Consider the following 21,289-nt stretch of genomic DNA (forward strand, 5'->3'; position numbering starts at 1 on the left):
TCTATGCTACGTATGCTATGTAACGTATCTATATAAAGGTTATGATCTACTGAATCTATTAATCTTATCTGCATGCATGTATCATTTTTGTATTCGAAGGTGTAAATATTGACTGTGTACTGGCTTGATTTCTAAATAACCATAGTAGAGCATTTGGTCAGTTCCTGGAGAAAGGAATGTTGATGTTAAGTACCCAATCAAGAGACACTTAAAGGACAATGAATCTTGGAATGCTCCAATCCACATAAGAAATCTACTTGAGGATGTTCAAGGTAGCATGTAAACAATGTCTGCTACCTGTAAAAACTGAGAATCATGCATGGACATGTGACTTGCCCAGGTAACTCCTAAACTCCATCTTGGAGCTGGGCTGTGCATAGGAGTGAGGAGGGCGGCTCCACCCACAAGAAAAAGTCTATTTAAACCCCTGGGAGGCCCCTCCATGGTGGTCTTCAGCTGGCTAAAGAGAGAGCCTCCCTACCCCCCAGGGTACTTGAAAAAAACTGGAACAAAGGACAGTGTGCAAGGGATGTGAGTGATTGCTGGATCCAGGTGAAAAGGAGATTAGTCTGTAAAAGGGAGCATTCTGGAACTGGTAAGGACCTTATCTGTATTCAGTTTGATTAGACATAGATTTGCACATTTTATTTTATTTGGCTAGGTGACTTACTTTGTTCTGTCTGTTACTACTTGGAACCATTTAAATCCTACTTTCTATATTTAATAAAATCACTTTTTACTTATTAACTCAGAATATGTACTAATACCTGGGGGAGCAAACAACTGTGCATATCTCTCTATCAGTGGTAGAGAGGGCGAACAATTTATGAGTTTACCCTGTATAAGCTTTATACAGGGTAAAATTGATTTATTTGGGTTTAGACCCCATTGGGAGTTGGGCATCTGAGTGTTAAAGACCGGAACACTCCTGTTAGCTTGCTTTGGGGCAAGTAATTCAGACCCTGGGTCTTTGTTGGAACAGATGGGAGTGTCTGGCTCAGCAAGACAATGTGCTGGAGTCCTGAGCTGGCAGGGAAAGCAGAGGTAGAAGTAGTCTGGGCACATCAGGTGGGAACTCCCAGGGTGGTTCTGTGATCCAAACTGTCACAGGTAGTTAATTGAAAAATTCCTTATGTACCCCGTGTGTTGCGGAACAATCTGAACTGCGACAGAAATTAAAATAGACATTGAAGTACCTGTCATGACTATCGTGCACAGGAGGGAAAATATCTTGCAAAATGTATGCTCTAAATTTTACTTTATATCACTTCATTATGCTTTGGCAACATCAAGAAGCATTGCCCACATAGGCGTGCGCAGCACATTTCATTAGGGTGTGCACCCAGGGAATTTTATTTATTTATTTTTTTAAAGGTGAACGTTTATTGAATACTCAGTCATAAAGGACATTATTTTTATTCATCAAACAAACTAAAGAAACTAAAACTTAACTAAACAATTTTTTTTAAATTAACACCTAAACTTTACTTTAAAAATGAGACATAAAATACCAATTTTCTGCTGTAGTGATAACCAGGCATATACAAAGATACAGTCAGTTTTCACGATCTTTATCGTTAACCAGATAAGGAACTAATCCAAATTGACCAAAACAGATTAAGGTTTCTTCATCTTCCTGTCCTAGAGAATGAGACATTGCTCACCAGGTGTTATGGACTTAAATTCCTCAATCACATCATTGTAATTAACCGACGAAGCCAATTTTTCTTCAATGTATAAAATCATGAGTGAGTCGAGGCACTGCTGGGACACTGTACTTCTTAGTTTGTTTTTTACATGTGCTAGTTTCAAAAAGGCTCTCTCACATGAACAGCTTGTCTGCTCCTTTTCTTATCTTAATGAACCAATCCATATTTAAAATTAAAAGGGGTATCATACGATGGAATTAAAACGTAAAGCCACAGGCTTGTTATGCTATTTCAGTAGAGTACACACGACAGAGATTACAAACACTGTAGACACTGTGCTGGGCATGCCTGATGTGGCCGCTTATATAAATCAAAGAATTTTCTAGAATAGTAGTCGGAGGGGAGGGGAGGACCAATGGGTAATGCAGAGCCACAGTAGTGGGGACGCATGCTGCGAGCAAAGGCGGGCTTTCTATATAGAGCAGATCATGAGATTAAATTAAAACGCAAAGCCACTTTTTTTCTACGACTTTAGGGCAGGTGTGGGCAAACTTTTTGGCCTGAGGGTCACAGCGAGGTTCCAAAATTGTATGAAGGGTCAGGTAGGGAAGGCTATGCCTCCCCAAACAGCCTGACCCTGCCCTCTATCTGACCCCCCACCCACTTCCTGCCCCCCGACTGTCCCAGGCAGAATCCCCAACCCATCCTGCTCCTTGTCCCTTGACCGCCACCCCGAGATACCCCCCCCAACCACCACCCCGGGACCCCATCCCCCAACAACCTCCCCGCTACCTGTGCCCTGACTGCCACAACTCCTATCCACCACCACCACCCCTTGCCTAGTCCTGACAGACCCCCAGAACATCTACGATCCAACTCCCCATTCCCCGTCCCTGACAACCACCCCAGAACCTCTGCCCCATCCAACCCCCCCCAGCTCCCTTCTCCTGACTGTCCCCATGACTCCCTGCCCCTTATCCAACCCCCCTCCCGCCGGCCCGGCCCCTTGCCATGCCGCTTACTCCCACCTCCCACCTCTCCTGGAGCCTCAGCGAGCCACATCCAGGAGCAGCCCTGGACAGCACAGTAGCGGCGTGGCTCTGGCAGGACCCAAGCTCCTGCCACTCGGCCCATCGGAGCTTGCAGCCCTGCCCCCTTAACACGCAGCTTTGAGCAGGAGGCGCTCAGGTCCCACCGGAGCCACGCTGCTGCAGCGCTGTCCAGGGCCATTCCTGGATGTGTGCTGAGGCGCCAGGGGATGGGAGAAGGCGGAGGTGGGGCCGAGGGGGGGGGCTCTGACATTCTCGTGGGGACCCCTGCAGGGCCTGTGGCAAATTGCCCTACTTGCCACCATCACCACCCCCCAGGCGGCCCTGCAATTACTTGTTTATACTGCTATTCCAATTGATTTATTTTATAACTATATGGTGAAAAAATGAGGACAGTAAGCATTTTTTTCAGTAATAGAGTGGCTGTAATACTTTTGTATTTTTATGTCTGATTTTGTAAGCAAGTCGTTTTTAAGTGAGGTGAAACTTGGTGGTATGCAAAACAAATCAGACTCCTGAAAGTGGGTACAGTAGTCTGGAAAGGTTGAGAGCCACTGTTCTAGACCAGTGGTTCTCAACCTTCTTTCATCTGTGGACCCCTAAAAAAATTCAAATGGAGGTGTGGACTCCTTTGGAGATTTTGAATGGAAGCGCTGATCTTTTTGGAACTCTGTTGTCTATATATAGTTGACTTCTGGTCAGTTAGTTTTCAGTCTGAGTCTTTTGCAGACCCCTTAGACATAGTCTAAGTCATGGGGGTCTGTGGACCACAGATTGAGGACCACTGTTCTAGACAGTCTCTCCCTAATCATGTGCTTTTATGTTTAACCAATTAGCTTTTCAAAATAAAGGCTCTGTTTAGATAAGTGATTACTCTTCATCTGCAATTTAGTATGGTATAAAATTCATAAATACAGGGAGCAGGGCTTGAATTGTTGGTGAGGTGTTCAGTATAACAACAACTCTTCTAAACTTAGGGTTAGGGTGCTCCAGAATCTACATTTTCATTTTAAAAAAATCTCTAGTCCTTATGGTTATGAAGATAACTAAAAATATAATACACATCAGTAACCAATGCAGTGATGGATGCCTAAAGTCTGCAGAGAGTCTGAAAGAATGCTCTTGAGATGGGTCAACTACCCTTGTGCATTTCAGATTAAGCACCTGTAAAAATCAGGACCAGATTCTGTACTGCATCTCCTGAGACTTTGTCACCTTTCTGTCATCCAGATCCTGGGCTGCTATGGAGAATGAAATTAGTTCCAGCATACGCTAGTGGCTGAGTGCTGAGACCATGCCATCACCCACCCAATTTGTTTTACTTTATTTTATTTTGTTTTATTTGTAACTGCTGCCTTCCCCTCAGCACAGCACCTATGCTATGGTATCAGGGGTAGGGGGAAGGTACAAGGACAGTCTCATAGACTCTATGCTGATCCTATACTGAGAAACTTCTCCCCAAGCCCATTGCACCCGTTTACATCCTCTATAAAATGCCAGATTGGCATATGGGAACGGGTGTGGAGGCCAGAATCTGGCTCCATGATTATAAATCCTTTGAGATCCTGGGGTAGTAGGTGTGATAGAAGGGTAAAGGCATAATAACAGTGTGTCTGGTATAATTTTATCACCATCACACCAAAATTCTGACAAAATTAAAAACAACCCAAAACAGCCTCAGTTTTCCTCAGCAAAATGTAAGGTTCCTGCTTGCAAAAAAATGCATCTTGTTTTAATGAAAAATTCAAGGCAAAAATGAACTTTTTTGATGAAAGTTTGACTTTTTTCGTTCCTGAGGTTGAGAATGTCCCTGGACTATAATTTATGCTGATAACCAAATACAACACATTCATTCCTTGTATTGGAGTGGAGCTACTCCTGCAAGAATGTAGTGTGCTCATTGTGAGTAGGTTACAGTTTAAAAATGAATTAATTTTATTAATTTGAATTTATTCTAGTTAATTAATACAATTCTAACACTACCAAATAGCATATATAATACCTATTTGAAGATCATTAATACCCTATTACTCTAAGGCCATAAATCAATGAAAGACTTTATGGAAAGTGTAGGCAAAGTTACATTTCCAATTACACATACATGATTTTCAACTCCTACCTGTCTGAGTGTTCAATGCACAGCTGATATAATGAGCTGAGGCTCAAGGGATTGGTGATGGCATTTCACCATTAGATAATTCAAATCAAGCCCAGGGCCAGTAGTAACTAAAAGGTGTTACAAGTGGATAGTTATTTAGTGGCCTATGTGAAGAGTTATGTGAAGAGTGGCCTATGTGTCCTCATCCCCCAACCCACACATAATTGGTATATAACAATTCTAGCTACCTACCTGATTATTTGGCCTCCAGCCCCATAATGTCTGAGTGCCTCCCAAAGTGAAAAAGAAAAGAAAAGAAAGTTACAACAGATAGGCCAACGATTAAGTTGGTCGTTGAGATCCAACTAATCTCCCACACTTAGAGGTGATCCCATGAGAACTTGAGCAAGGCACATTGTGCCTCTTCCTGTATTGTATTGTACCTGATCTGTGAGTATAAGGATGACATCACTGTCTTGGCTTGTGTATCTGGAACACTAAATTTACAAAGACAATTTACCTTTGAAGGAAAGTATTAACATGAAATTATTAATAGTGCTGTTCCTTCATATAGTAAAAAAAGGGTAACCTTACTGCCCACATACTGGCTGCAGTAAGAAGGACCAGGTTCAATTTTCTAGGAGTTCTTTCTGAATACTTACACATGCATAAGCCCTCACCACCCAAAAAACATGGGAAACTATATATCACCCTGGGTGACCTTGATGGTCAATACTTCCCACTAATAAGCACTGAGTCTAATGATTTAAAATGATGAGAACTTTATTAGGGGTACGGGAGACAACAGAATTAATTTGGGAAAGCCGGGAATTAATAAATTAACAATATCTATTAAGTAAGATTCCTCTCCCTTTTGTGTGTTTTAATAATAGTCCGAACCTCAGTCCACCTCTTGCAATTATGAGTGGCTAAAGCATTTTAGTCACTTCCCTCATCCCCAACTTCCCAATTCACAGTTTGTTGGCCAAGGTTGCTGGAGTCCAAGAATTCTGGCAGGTCATTCTCTAGCCCCAGAGGGAAGAGCTGGCTAGTGTTCTTGAGGGCTCTCTACCACCCAATCCAGCTGAAGTTATTTCAGCTTTCATTGTTGGGTATGAAGACCTGCACCAGAATCTCTGCTCTTTACAGCTTCAGTCCAAGGTACCTCAGCACCACCATCTGTTTCAGCTCTGGTTGTTGCCTTGAAGCCATCTGCTCTCTTGAGACTACCTCTGTGCTGAGCCTTCAGAAAAGGATCAGTAGTATATAGAACCCTTAACAGAGTCCTCATCATCAGAGAGAAACTCCCCATGGAAGACAGAAATTTATCTTTTCTGTTAGGTCTATCCAGGCTCCCTTCCCTACGGGTACCTAACTATGGTCTAGTCAGGGTGACCCCTTGCCCTAGGCATATTTGGTGCAGTTCTTCCATTTTCCAACAAGAATAATAGTGTTTTATTTCCCAAAACACAAAACTTACTGTATTTTAACTACAATGCCCCAACTTGTCACATAACCAAAATGCAAATGAGGTTGGCCTATTCATTTTGTGTTCTCAAGCATCTGTGGGCCACTCTTCTCCTTATTCACCAACTACTGTCAATAGCAAAGTCCCCACTCTCTAGGGCTTCAGACATAAGGCTTACATCTGGAAGGACATAGGCAGCAAAACCAATAGTATTAGGTGTGACTTGGGGAAGCCAGGGGGAGAATGGCCTTAGAAAAGGGAGTCAGAACCTTCAGAAGTACCCTGAGATCTTTAAAGGATTATCCATACTCAAAGGAGAAACAGCAAAACATTTAAAGCCAATATTCATGTCCCTTACAAACACCATCAATGCAAAATGATGGAGGCATTGTTAGAGAATTCTCCCATCTGGTGTGTGTTTAAAAACATTCTTTATTAGTGCTAAAATAGGGGATCCCTTAAGAAGCAGGCACACTGACCTGGCAACTAAATATTAGTTACACAAATGCACATACATATTGCAGTTGTCTGTTTAGACTACAGATTTCTTGTACAGAAAGACATGCAGACCACAAAAAGCAGGAGTTCTCCCAATGAAATTAATATGCAGCAAGTTTAAAACAAACAAAAGGAAGCACTTCTTCACACAACACACAGTCAATCTGTGTAACTTGTTGCCAGGGGATGTTAGGGGAAGACCATGGCAGGCTTCAAAAAAGAATTAGATGGCTATTTGCCATGATGGTTAGGGATGCGACCCTGTGTTCCGGCACCTCTGACTTACAGATGCTGGGAGTGGACAAATGGGAGAGTGCTACCAGACCACTGGGATAGGCCTTTAATCTCTTCAATCAGGAATCATTGGCTGTACAACTTGAAAAAGTTTGGATTAAGTTCTGAGTGCACCTTTTTTAAAAAAATGACCAAAAATTATCCATAGTTGTGAGTACCAGACACCTCAGAATCTATTTTTGGGACATGGAACAGCAGGATTGTATTTGGAGCCTATTTCCTTTGGTATCGAAGTGCTATGGCTAGGAACAGCATCTATAAAACAGGGTAAGAGAGGCAGGGAAGCAAAGGGAAGGGGGCAAGGATGAGGCTGTAAACTGCATCCCTCTCCCACCCTCCCAGATCTCCCATTACCTTTATAGATATAGAGCATCAGGGAATAGCCTGGATAATTCTGCTGCTCTCCACATGTGTTTCTCATTCATTTTACAAGTTTGACTTCAGTTTATTTAGATTATTGTTTACCAGTATTTCAGTTTATTATGCTGAATATCTGTTAATCCAAGGAACGGCCTAATGATCACAAGTAGAGTCTAATCAGAAGGACACTAGCTGCCAGCAGCCCAACGATGTTCATGGATATTGCAGCTATGAATAAAAATACAAATTGAGCACTAAAGGTTAGAAGCTGATCTGACTGCTAGCTGATTATGAAATAGTTATACAGGAGCAAGCTAATCAATTTAATCAGCTCCAAATACAGTTTTTAGCTCCTCAGAGGCATTGACCACAACATGCAGAAAGGTTCTTAGAGGGGGTTCATTCTCAAATGATCACCCAAATCATTCCCATACCAATTTAAATATCACAGAGCAAAATGACATCTTTTCCTAAGCAGGGAACAGTGGCATTGAGGTGCAAATATATGCTGATTATTCAAATATAAACAAATTCAGTGAACACATGTACTTGACTCATCCGCTCCTGAACTCTCCTTCCCAGCTGCAAAACATAACCCCTGCAATCTCCCTAGTTTTCCTCAGCCCCCAGTGAATGCCGGGATTCCTTGCTTCCTTCCAGTGGGTGAAGAGCCTCGCTGAATACCTCTTCCCAGCCACCAGCATCTGCATGATGCAAGAAGCTTGCTGTTTGGTCCACACTTTATCCTCTGTCCACAGCCTGTGCTCCCAGCATACACCCATCCCCTGCTGTTTGCTGACTTCAGACAGAAGTTGGGAGCCCACAAGGTGAGGAAGGGGATAAGCAAGAATAGAGCCCATGGAGGTGGGGGAGGGATAGCTCAGTAGTTTGAGCATTGGCCTGCTAAATCCAGGATTGTGAGTTCAATCCTTGAGGGGGCCACTTGGGGATTGGTCCTGCTTTGAGCAGGGGGTTGGACTAGATGATCTCCTGAGGTCCCTTCCAACCCTAATAATCTATGATCCTAAGTAGGAGCATTCCATCAAGATGGACAGATTGGATTCACTATCCAGGAGTCCCAATATTGCTGTCTCCCAAGGTCCAAAAACTGTCCCTCCTCCACAGCACAGAAACCCAGTGTCTACATCATGGAACCTGGGAATTGTCCAGTCCATAAAGATCAGATAGTACCTTACAATTTATATGTAAGAGGAAGAGATAGAGGAAAGTCAGTCTCACATACATCAAAAAATGCTGGCTCACCTGCCCCAGAGCACTGTGGTGATTGCATCCCTTCAAGAGAATCTATGTATTCACTCCCCAGCCATTCTGCATATGTTGTTTTCTCTCCTACTGGTACAATCTTAATGGTGGAATCTTTAAAGATCAAATCTGTTCCTAGGAAATCTGAAGAATCAAACATTTTGAATCCATTTCCATTGCTGTCATTTCCAAAGAAATCCTGAAAGCAATGCAGAGTTTCCATTAATATCAAAGTTTGTATCATATAGCCAGTGCTATATTCATCTTTAGCAGCATACATAACACAGTAGAAACTAACCCTCCCCATGGCTCAGAACCTCACAGACAAACAATTCTAACTTCAAATTATTTGCCCTTTATATTATCATAAGTTTTTAAAATCAATTTGGAGTAACCTTTTGTGTTAGTTAAAGGAGCCCAATAGAATATTCCAGTTAAGGGTGAAAAGCTTCTTCAGTGTCAAGCCCATTCAGTGCTTGGCCAGTCTGCTGAGACTCCCAGTATTGGAGCCAATTAGCAAGATATTTTCTGATTGTTATGGCATAACTTGAACCTTTTTTCCATTTGGAACTCCCACTGTAGTTGGCTTTCACATCCAGCCATCTATTTAAAATGTAATACATAAGGGCCAAATTCTGCTCTCTGGTTCAGTGTCAAAGTGAAGGCAGCAGTTAATAATAAAATAAAATAAAACAAATGGGGAAAAAAGTATATAGACAGAAAACTGGAAGTTATGAAGTGTATAAATTTGTTAAAGAAAGCTAAAAACATCAGAAAAAACCCATGGTGGGCAGTGACAATGAAAACAAGGTGTTTTTAAAGAATATTAGAACAAAAGAAATCCCAACAATGTTATAGGACCATTACTAATATCTTAGTAATGGAGAAGGCACCATTGTTAAAAATGATTAATTCAAATCAACTTTCTTCCTCCTTCTCTTCCTCCTCTGTGTTTCCAGGGTGCTAACAGGGGGAACACGGAAAGTCCAGGAAAGACAGTCTCCATATTCTTAGTTCCTGTGTGGGGCATCACAGCAGACCTTGGTAGCCAGTATCAGAGAAAGCCCTGCTCAGCTACAGCATTCCTGGGCTGGCACATGCTCAGTGGAGACAGAATCTTCAGAGAATTTAGCTGCCAAACTAACATATCACTACAGAGTACGTGCACACTGAGATTTTCATAAGCTTGTAACTCAGCCATAGTTGGACAAATTTCCAGGGGGCTTGCAAAAGGCACATCCCAAAATGTGACCCCCTTGCCAAATTTCAAGTCTCTGCTCCAAAGCATGGAGTCATTAGCAGTCAACAACATGGTTTTTTATTAACATGAGCAAAACAATGTATTTTCCTCTAATCTCGTGCTCAGAAACACTTGAACCATTTTAGCTGAAACTTTCCCTAAATATTCATCTTGAAGCAGACACCCGGCATGGAAAATTTTAGTCCCAGTTGTTTAAGTTTAATAAAGTTATAAGCAACTGAAAAGGGAGTCTTATAATGGAAAGTATTGGGCAACCTTAAGTTTAGGTGTCAGTAGCTGCACCACCTATAATAAACTGAATAGTGTGAAGGGAGGTTTTTTTTTTTTTTTTGGTTTTGTTTTTGGAGAGTCTGCTACTAAGTCCTGAAAGGCATTATGCTTTCAAAAGTCTTCTATATAATTACAATAATTTATCATACATGCTCTTTTCTCATGTAACTGTTGCATTTCTATTATGAATTTAGGAAGCCTTCAGTATAAACAAGTATTATGGTTGTGTGCATTTTATTTAAATTAGGAGCATTCCTTAGGCTTTTGGAAATTTGCCATTGCAGCCTGTGATTGGACCAAGTTTGGATACCCCTGCTCATAATGATCTGAGAATGGCCACCTCATCAGGTGAACTAATTGTAAATTATACCTGAGCTTTGTCCAGTAGTCCATATACAGCAAAAATGTTGGTGTCTGGGTGGACCATGACAACCTGGGCAGGCACCTGAGCCAAATGACAATGAGCAAACTGAGTGATTTCAGCACGGGCTCCATTTGGACACAGTAACTGGAAGTCACTGGACTGAAGGTGAAGAGCCCAGGAATCAGCATTGTTACCTGAAAAAGGAAACTCGCCATTGTGACTCACTGGCTGCTTCAGAATAAAGAGGACAACAAAAATAATGAGTTGTAATAAAAAGGTATTTAAAACTAAATACCATCAGTGTTCTCAAAAACTGTTGAGTGCTTGACAAAGGCCACATCACCAGAATCCTCCATCAGACACCTTAAAATAAATGACAGATAAAATTCAATGCAATACAATGCAATGACATACAAACTCAATACAGTACAATGTAATGAATCCATCTTTAGTTTGTATAGTATCTTTCACAAAAACTGTCTACTAAAATACTTCATAAGATTAGGATCTGATCTAGCATATATTACTCATAAAAGTGACCTTACTGACTTCACTACGTATGTGCTTCTTGCACATGGTAGGTTGCAGGGCTGCTATTAGCAGGTCAGGCTGCTGTATCAGTTATGGACTGAGACAAGAGCTTCCTCCTCAGAGGGATACACACCAAATGTGTTCACTATAAGATCCCTTAATGTTCTGCCAAGTATGACTGAGTTTCACTTACTTAAATAAAATGTTACACATAGCACCACCTACTGGTTGAATAGAGAATACAAAAAGAACAGGAGTACTTGTGGCACCTTAGAGACTAACACATTGATTTGAGCATAAGCTGTAGCCCAGAAATCTTATGCTCAAATAAATTTGTTAGTCTCTAAGGTGCCACAAGTACTCCTGTTCTTTTTATGGATACACACTAACACGGCAGCTGCTACTCTGAAAACTAGTAGAATACAGTTTAGCAGTCCGTTTCATCACCTCTTTTAACTTCTCTTATCATTTACAAAATTTACACTATCACGCTATCTTTGAAGTTCAGTCTGTAACATGTCCCTGAATCATACTGGTTTTCTAACTACACAACCCAAACACATAACAACTTTGTCATCTAGTTGTCAGTGGTTTGGAAGTCTTGAGTCATCATCTTCTTGCTCTGCATCCCATCAATAGAGTTTGCTCTGTTGACTGTATTTTCTGAAGAGCAAACTGTAGATGTTGGTGGGTTCTATTGAATTTTCCAATGTTGGTCTCGATCACATATGGCCTGGGTGCTGAATTCTTTTTGACAGCTGGACATAGGTGGTGTGTGACTCTTTCATTTGGGGAGGCTTATGTGAGCGACAGCAACTCCCTCTGTCCCAAGACCCTGCCCCTGCTTGGCCTGTTCCCCGAAGGCCTTCCCCCATGCCACCTCTTTCCACCCTGCCTCTTTCCCCGAGGCCCTGTCCTCGCTTCACCTCTTCCCACCCCCTCACTCCACCTCTCCCCACAAAGTCCTCTGCCCACCGCTCACTCCTCTGCATCCCTTCCCCACCCATCACTTTTAAAAGTGGAAAGGCTATGCCCTCCCACCTTTTTCCTGCCTTAAGGACGAGCAATGGAGGAAGGGGGTGGAGAGGAACAAGTGGCAGGTGGGAGAGTCTTGGGGGAAAAGGCAGAGCGGTGGAGGGAAGAGGCAGAATGAAGGAGGGGGCTTTAGGGGGGAAGAAGTGGTGTGGGAGGGGGCTTCATGGGAAGAGACTGAGCAGCAGCAGGGCCTCGGGGAGGAGCAGGAGTGGAGCACATGTAAGGACAGTCCAGGAACCGGTGCCCCTCCTACTTCTAGGGCACTTCTGGTGGCAGTGCTCCAAAGGCAGCAGGATGGCACGCCTCCAAAGGGAGATGGCCTGTGCTACATCTGGGATTTCTTGCTCCCTGCATGGCCAGCCTTTTCTGGGGAGGCAAACCTCCCAGCCTCTTAAACGTGCTGCCCATGCAGCTGGAAGTGGCCAAACTTTTTCTTCATCCAATTTGATACAAATGGAGTCACCAGGTTCTAGACACTGCTATTTTCTAACTGAGTGTCATCCATTGTAAAAGTGTTCGTAAGCTCTTTTTGCCTTTTCATCTAATATGGCTACTTTCTTCATATCTGTCCACTTTGGAGATAGATTCATTTGAAAAGAATTCTTTTGTACTTCTGAACTGTCTTACCCCCAGGAGCTGTGCTAGTCTACATTGACCAATATATGCTAGTTAGCATATATCTACCTCTATATATAACAATCAATATTTATATCTATCTAGCTCATATTAATATGTGTTATCAAGACCATGTATGCAGTAGTGTAGCTAGCAGGGAGTGGGGCAGTGGCCGCTTCCCCATCGAGCACAACTGGCGCCTTTCTAATTTTACTCACTTGGGAGCGGAAAAAAAAAGGTGCCACCCGCTGCGGCGCTTTTACTGACAGAGCGGTGCTCTGAGTCTTCAGTGGTACTTCGGCGGCGGGCCCTTCACTAGCTCTGGGAGTCTTCAGCAGCACTGAAGCTTCATTGCTGAAATGCTGCTGAAGACCTGCGGAGCAAGTGAAGGTCCTGCTGCTGAAGACCCGGAGCTCCGCCCCCTCAGTAAAAGTGCCACTGCGGGTGATGCCTTTTTTTTTTCCCGCTCCCCTTGTTCCCTTCACCTGGCTACACCACTGCATGTATGTATTAAGCACAAACAGCTTTACGCACAAATATTATAGTAGTTCTATAGCCTAAATTGGCCTATACCTTTACTATAACCCTATTCACTCACGCTAAATAGCCCATAATACCTTGCATTAGCTGAAATAAGCTTTGGTGTAAGTAGATAGGAAAGCTGTCAAGATCAGGACATATGAGGTATTTTACCATAGCAAAAGGTAGTAAGTTAGTCTCTCAGGCCAGTACTGGAATATCCCAAAGGAAGAGGACAAGACATAATGGTTGTTCTACCTTGGTACAAACCTAGAAAATATCTTCATGGACCAGTACCTGAAGTACTAGTATCCAAAACAAAGATAAGAACAGGAACAGGACATGTTAAGGAACTAGAACAAATTGATTAGTTGAATTTTAGTGACATGTAAAGAAATATGTAATTTGTAAAATTATCATACAAATAAAATCAGCTGAAATGTGTAACAGTGGGAGCACACCTTTTCATAAGGTGAATGTAACAATACTACATGAGACTGGTATTGTATACAGCCTTTTTCCTGTGCTTTCTTATTATAAGCTCATACCAATAAATTTGTCTGACATTGGTTATTTTGGTTTCCTGAGACTATTTCATAATGAAACAAAGTGCGGTCAAGCAATTGACTATACATTTTATCAATAACCATATCCAGTAGCTGCTATCGGTATTGATCTATAACTCAAAAGAGCAAGGAATGACTCTTCCTGCTGTAGGATTTTCTTGGCTGTCTGTACAGCTCTCTCAGCCTCTCCGCACACTTGTAGGTAATGTAGGCTGCAAGTAATATGATCAAAATCATATTTGGTTCAGAAAGATTTAATAGCTATTCTGTTCAATTTCCCCACTTTTTCCAGTCACTCCTCCTGAAGTCTGTCTATCCCAAATGCTCATGATTCTCTTAGGGTATGTCTACAGTACCCCTCAGATCTATTGGGGATCGATTTATCGCATCTAGTGTAGACGCGATAAAATCAATCCCCGATCACTCTGCCATCGACTCTGGAACTCCACTGCGGCACGGGGAAGCAGCAGCGGTTGACTCGATGCCGTCCTCACAGCCAGGTAAATCGACCTAAGATATGCCAACTTCAGCTACGCTATTCACGTAGCTGAAGTTGTGTATCTTAGGTCAACTCCCCCACCACCACCCCGTGTAGACCTAGCCTTTACAGAAAATGTTCCCCATAATATAAATCCCAGGTACAGCCTTTACTACTATCAGATCATGATCTTGAATTTCCCCCAAATGTTGTAGCATGAACCTTTTAAATACCTATACACTGTATTCAAGTCTTTCCCATAACTCTTAGGCTAAACATATTCACTTCTTGAAATTCTTCCTCATAAAAAATGTTGTGATCCCCGCATAAGACTTGAGCAGTGGCAGATTACCACACAGGCCAATAGGGCCCATGCCCAGGGGCCCAGCCAATTTGGGATTCCTGGAAAAAAAAACTCCCTTCATCTCAGTCCTGGAGCTGGAGGAACTCTTGTGGGAACAGAGCTTCCCAGGTTTGGGGGCCACAGCAGAGGACGGTGTATACTGGAAAGGAGAGAGTGGCGGGGCAGGAGTGGAATGGGTTGGGGCCATGGGCAGGGCCTCAGGCAGAGGGGGTGGAATGGGGTGGGGCCACAAGCGGATGAAGTGGGGCCATGGGTGGAATGGAGGTGGGCCACAGAAGAAGGGGAGGAATGGGGTGGGACCATGGGTAGGGCCACAGGTGGAAGGGCTGGGATGGGGACACGGTTCTAGTGCCAGTCCCCCTCCTCCCCCCACTTGCTCTGGCCCAGGATCCCAGGAGACCTTAATCCAGCTCTAGACTTGAGACACCTTCGTGGTGGAACATTATCTTAGAACAAATGGCACAGCTCAGCCACAATGGTATTTGTTGCTTATCATTTTGTTGATTGCTAAATGATTACCTGAAGCTATGAAGTGTGACAGAAGGTCTGGGGTCTGCCACTAATCTACATTCCATGGCAAGGGAAAATTGCTTAGGTGGTTAAAAAGAAAAGTCTGGATAAGCAGGATGCAGCCGGACAAAATTATTTGTCAAAGGCTGTGCTTGAGTTCAATAGTTAGGCATTTGAAAGGCAGCTATTATCTCCTGGAAGGTGGGAAAGCAAGTGCTTGCCAGCCCTACTGTATGTGTATTTATCTTCAGAAAAGTGTTTTGGGAAAATATGGTTAGAGCTGTGGTGGGATGGGAGAGGTTTATAAGGGATCTAGGGTGAAGAAATGGGAAACAGCTATCGCTCTGGACACAGGAGCATGAGACTGAACATTTAACAGCAAATGTGAGAGAAGGGAGTTGCTCTTTAGACATGTAAGAGCATTCTTTCTTCTCTAGCTAAGCTAGGGGAAAAAAAAAAACCCTCTCTGGGCTTAGGCTGAGTGAGGTATGTTATGAAAACCATTTATTTTAATTCTCTTTATTTGTCATACATCCTGTTTTAAGGCAGCTACTCATAGACTCAGACTTTAAGGCCAGAAGGGACCATCATGATCATTTAGTCTGACCTGCACAACAAAGGCCACAGAACCTCACCCACCCACTCCTGTAACAGACCAATAATCTCTGGCTGAGTTACTGAAGTGCTCAAATCATGATTTAAAGACTTCAAGTTACAGAGAATCCACCATTTACACTAGTTTAAACCTGCAAGTGACCTGTCCCCATGCTGCAGAGTAAGTCAAAAAACCTGAGTGTCTCTGCCAATCTGAGCTGGTAAAAATTCCTTCCTTATCCCAAATATGGTGATCAGTTGGACCCTGAGCATTTGAGCAGCACCCAAAAGCCACACACCAGGAAAGAACAGGTGTCCTTGTGGCTCCTTAGAGACTAACAAATTTATTTGAGCATAAGCTTTTGTGGGCTACAGCCCACTTCATCAGATGCATAGAATGGAACACATAGTAAGAAGATATATATACATACAGAGACCATGAAAAGGTGGAAGTAGCCATACCAACTGTAAGAGGCTAATTAATTAAGATGAGCTATTATCAGCAGGAGAATAAAACTTTTGTAGTGATAATCAAGATGGCCCATTTTAGATAGTTGACAAGAAGGTGTGAGGATACTTAACATGGGGAAATAGATTCAATATGTAGCCCATGAAAGCTTATGGCCAAATAAAATTGTTAGTCTCTCAGGTGCCATAAGTACTTCTCTTCTTTTTGCGGATACAGACTAATATGGCTGCTACTCTGACACCAGGAAAGAATTCTCTGTAGTAACTCAGAACCTTTTCTGTTTAGTATCCCGCTACTGGGGATATTTGCTACTAGCAATCCCAGATTGGCTTTATACCATTTGTAGCGGGGTGGTCACCCAGTCCAGCCCTGGAAAGGTTAAAGCCAGCCCTGGGAAAGGGCTGAGACTGTGAAGCAAAGCTTGGGCTGATTGGGGAAGGCAGTAACAGCTGGGGACACGCCCCAATCAGGCCCAGCTGGTCCTTATAAGAGGCTGCAAGCCAAAAGCCCAAACAGTCTCTCTCTGCTTTTGGAGGGGAGGGGCTAGCTGCTGGGAAGCTCAGGGTGTCTACAGTGAGGCAGGGCTAGGGGAAGGCCAGAGGAGCTCCAGCCTGGAAACCCCCTAGGCTGCAGGCCTAGTATAAAGTCAAATAGGTATTGGGGTTGCAGGGGGCAGCCCAAGGGCAGAGGAAGGCAACAGGCCCAAACCCTCCTTGCCAGCGATGTGTGGCTTATACTGCAGTCTACCCCAGGGAATGGGGGCTAGTTGGTGACTGGCAGTAGCCTACAACTGAGGTGAGATGATGATAAGGGGTGGGGGTTCCCTGGGGAGGGAGACCTGAGATTGAGGGGTGTACAGCCAGGGGGCAGCACCCAGTGAAAGGGTCAACTGGAGTCTAGGGAGGGACATGGGGGCCAAGTGGCAGTGGGACACTGGCCTGCAGATGGTGCTCCAAGGTTGGCAGAGCTAATGCCCAGAAGAGACCAGCAGGAGGCGCTGCAGGGGTGAGTTCCGCATTCCTACACCATTATAGCCAGTCTGATCATACCATCCCCTCCATACACTTATCAAGCTCAATCTTGAAGCCAGTTAGGCAAAGGTTTCTAACCATCCAAGGAGTGAAATTTTGGAACAGCCTTCCCAAGGGCGCAGTGGGGGTAAAAAACCTAATTTCAAACCTAGATTTGTTGATGGCCTGTTTACATCCATTTGTCCACATAGTCTGCCTGAAATGAGAGCCAAATCTTCAAACCTTTTTGAAGAGGAACAGCATGAAGAAAGGAATTGTAAGCTTGTACAGCCTTCCTGCCCTAAAAAAGTCCTGATAAGTTAGGGGTAGGGAGCATATCACACCATGGCTTTTTCCCGTTGGCCGGCCTGCCTCCCATTGTGGGGGTACTATGGCAGCTGGATATTGGCTACTGACAACCTGATAAGTGATCCCTCATTGAAGGGGAGGAATGTCTCTGCAGAACAGAGACAGAGAATTAGCTGTCGGTCACCAGGTTGCTCTAGGTCAATCAAGCTGGCATAGGGAGAGGATTGGGAAGGTGGTGCTGCAGTGGCAGGCTGTTTCATTTTGTGGTGGGAGAAAGACATCAAAGGTGGGGACAGCTGAGAGCAACTGTGCGGAGTCAGGCAAGAGGCAGCAGCATTCGGCACCCCAAGCTCCCAATGCAGCCCAGCATCTGTGACTTCAATAAAGTGCCAATTGGTACCCAAGATGCGGGGGGGAAAGCACTCTGGGTCAGCCTGCTTGGGCTTTTAATTGGGTTAGAGAGCACTAAGCACTGGGGGTTGTGTATACTGTACTATTGCTAGGAAATGTGTAGCTAGGGGTCTACTCCTGGAATTTGCCTTGATTCTGAGTGAGAGTTGCCCTGCTTAGACAAGAGTTTTATTGTTGAGAGCATTGTTGGTCCTGGGATTAACTCCTGCTTGAGGGAGGGAGGGAGGGAGTGTGTGTGTGTGTGTGTGTGTGTGTGTGTGTGCGTGCACACAGGGATTTGGGTAGGGACAAGGGGAGATGTGCTGCCCAGGGCTGTGACGGGTGCACACAAAGTAAGATGCTTAATGTACCAAAGAGGTGGTACGTCAACAGAGACGTGAGTGATATGAAGTGGAAGCTTTTTAGTACATTTTTATTGCTGGACTTCTGGGAGAGATTTGCAGGACAAGTGCCATGTTAAACTTATTAGAGAGACAAGGTGAGTGAGGTAATATCTTTTACCTGACCTCACCCACCTTGTCTCTTTAATATCCTGGGACCAACATGGCTACAATTACATTGAATACAATAATGCCTCATCTTTTGCAAAATAAGCATCCACGTTGCACAATGATTGTTTGTTCATTACCTGAAGGCTCCACTGTAGCTATAATAACGTTCCTGGGTACTTGCATCACATTTATTGTTTCCACTATTATCTCCAATGCAAAGCTCACAGAGTTTTGATGGGTAACTGTCCATCTTGGCTGCAGGCACACAGCTAGCAGAGAAAAAGTCACTCACAGCTGGAAAGAGAGATCATAGAATATCAGGGTTGGAAGGGACCTCAGTAGGTCATCCAGTCCAACCTCCTGCTCAAAGCAGGACCAATCCCCAACTAAATCATCCCAGACAGGGCTTTGTCAAGCCTGACCTTAAAAGCATGGAGAGGTGAGTGTCAGCCATTCACAAAACACCTAGATTATAATATCATTTAATTACATGACAATGCAGGTTTCACAAATACCAGCAACATGCACATTATATTAGGTTTACTGGAAATGACTAACTAGATCTTTCAAAACATCTTCAAAATGCAGTCTAGATTGTTAGCTGGCAAGATAGGCCAAAGGACAGATTGGATCAGATTCTCCAAGCGCACATGCTCAGTTTATAGTTGGTTAACAAGGGTACAAACTGCTTTGATTACAATAGGCACTTCAGCTGCATTTCTGAAAGTTGGTTTAAGACTTTGCATGTTCAGTTTGTTAAAACATGCAAATCAATTCAGTGCAAAAACGTGCTCTCTATGTAGTGAATACACCTGCACAATACCAGGCCTGCCCACTTCTTTGTTCATTCATTTGCGCACACATTATTAATTAAAAATGCAACTGCAGGGGTAAAAATCTACTTTGAGAACTACTCATTCTGGGCCAAAAGCCTGCAGACCTTGTTTAATCTTTACTCCAATAAGGTCTTGATTAAATAGAAAGTTTTCTGGATTTGGCCCATGCACAATCTGTACACCCAATTAAGCCATAACTTTTCAAATATTTAGCCCAGAAATCTGTTCCTGCCGATCAGTACATATAGGTTGTAAAATACACCAGAACTGTGGGCCAAATTCTCCACCGACTTCCAGTAAATCCTGTCTGATCATATTGTCTTCAGTGGGGTTGCACAGAATTTGGCTCCATGTTTCTTCTTCATTCGGGACTTCCAAGAAAAGTATAACAAAGAGCCTAATCCTGCAAGCCATACTTACACAAGCAGCCTCATTGACAGCAATTATCCCCAGAGGTGCACACTGATGTATAGAGCGCTTATGACACTGTGTAACCCCACACCCTTTCAGATCATTAATGGTGAAAGCATTGGAAATGTTCTGTTTCACTAGTGCCACAGCATAGTACATGTTGCTGTTGTCATCAGCTTGTTGGGAAGAAAAAAATAATTGTCTTTTCCTGAGTGTCCTTATTGTTTCATGAAAACCCATTTAGTGGTACCAAGACCACTCAGAGAGGGAGATTAATGAGTCTGTTCTACGGCTTTAGTTAACAGCTATATGGCATTTAGTTCATGCAATAGAGGCTCATGCACTAAGGTCCACAGGCCCCAGGTTCAATCCCACCTGCTGATGACCAAGGTCTGTCAGTGTTAGGATTGCTTGCAAGAGAGGAGGGGCTGAAGGACTGGGGCCACATTGTTTTGTGGTGAGTCAACCATAAGATGAAATGGTGGAGGTGGGGGGAGATTTTTCTATTCTACAAAAGGAATTTCTCAATGTGATGCACAGAGATTTACATGCATCACTCTCATGAACCTTCCCAGGCATAACAGACCTAATCCTCAGGCATCAAGATATTCATTTAATACCAATATGAAACACACTAGTATAACACAGAGCTACGAAACTTCTCTTGGGACTTTTCTTCCCCGAATAAAAAAGGCACAGCCAAACTGTCACTGCATCTTCTGCTGTGTGGAACCCTTACCTTGAGGAATATTGCAGTCCATGGGCCTAATAAAGCCCCTTTTAATTAGAACACCAATAGGGATGTTCCATCCAGCCATTCTCCCATATCCTGTGTGGCAGGACTTTTTCCCTTTCAGATCATTGATGGTGAAAGCATTGGAATTGTTTCGTTTCACTAATGCCACAGCATAGTACATGTTGCTGTTGTCGTCAGCTTGTTGGGAAGAAAAAAAGAATTATGCCTTTTTCCTGAGTGTCCTTATTGTTTCATGAAAACCTGATTGATATGTCTGATCAATTATATCTCATTTGCTGCTAAATTCCTAACTCATCCTACATGAAAGTTATGAAACATGGAATGTCATTTTTCCTCCTTTCATTATATATGTATTCTTAATTAGTGTTTTATACTAACAATCTGACATTCATGTGGAGCCTTTCATTTATATAGATGTCTTTACTGCTGCCTTAATATAGAGATGGGTCTGAATTGCTTTTTCAAATGCCATGAAAATATTTCTATAAATTTTAGTTTTTAGGAATTACCCCCCCACACAAACACCTTTTTCCCCACTTTAATTTTGCAAAATCCTCCATTTGGGTCCTAAGCGACATGACAAAGCTGTTTAAAAAGCACATTGCTTATATGCAACTTTTACAGATTTGGAGGAAAAGCTCTAAACATTTTGCAGCTTTCCATAGGTTCACCTTGATGACAAACAACAAAACTAGTCAGCCTTTCATCACTCTACTTTTGAAAGATATCAGTGAGGGGAAGAATTTGATCTCAGCTAGAACTTAATATATAAATTTCTGTATTTTCTTCTGTGAACGTTCTTTCATTTA

At 43.1% G+C, this 21,289-nt stretch overlaps 1 protein-coding gene across 1 annotated transcript in view; it reads right to left on the reverse strand.

Annotated features, from left to right (window-relative positions):
* Positions 1 to 7,576: 7,576 nt before the first annotated feature.
* MELTF (melanotransferrin) overlaps positions 7,577 to 21,289 on the reverse strand; it is a 68,649-nt gene continuing 54,936 nt past the window's right edge. The window contains exons 12-17 of the mRNA XM_030575522.1: positions 20,463 to 20,657; positions 18,614 to 18,770; positions 10,870 to 10,937; positions 10,581 to 10,768; positions 8,680 to 8,878; positions 7,577 to 7,644 (exon numbers count right to left, since the gene is read on the reverse strand). Coding sequence (XP_030431382.1) covers positions 7,577 to 7,644; positions 8,680 to 8,878; positions 10,581 to 10,768; positions 10,870 to 10,937; positions 18,614 to 18,770; positions 20,463 to 20,657 — 875 coding nt within the window. The remainder of the gene's footprint in view (positions 7,645 to 8,679; positions 8,879 to 10,580; positions 10,769 to 10,869; positions 10,938 to 18,613; positions 18,771 to 20,462; positions 20,658 to 21,289) is intronic.

The sequence above is a fragment of the Gopherus evgoodei genome, chromosome 9 (genome assembly GCF_007399415.2).
Source record: "Gopherus evgoodei ecotype Sinaloan lineage chromosome 9, rGopEvg1_v1.p, whole genome shotgun sequence".
Lineage (NCBI taxonomy): Eukaryota > Metazoa > Chordata > Testudines > Testudinidae > Gopherus > Gopherus evgoodei.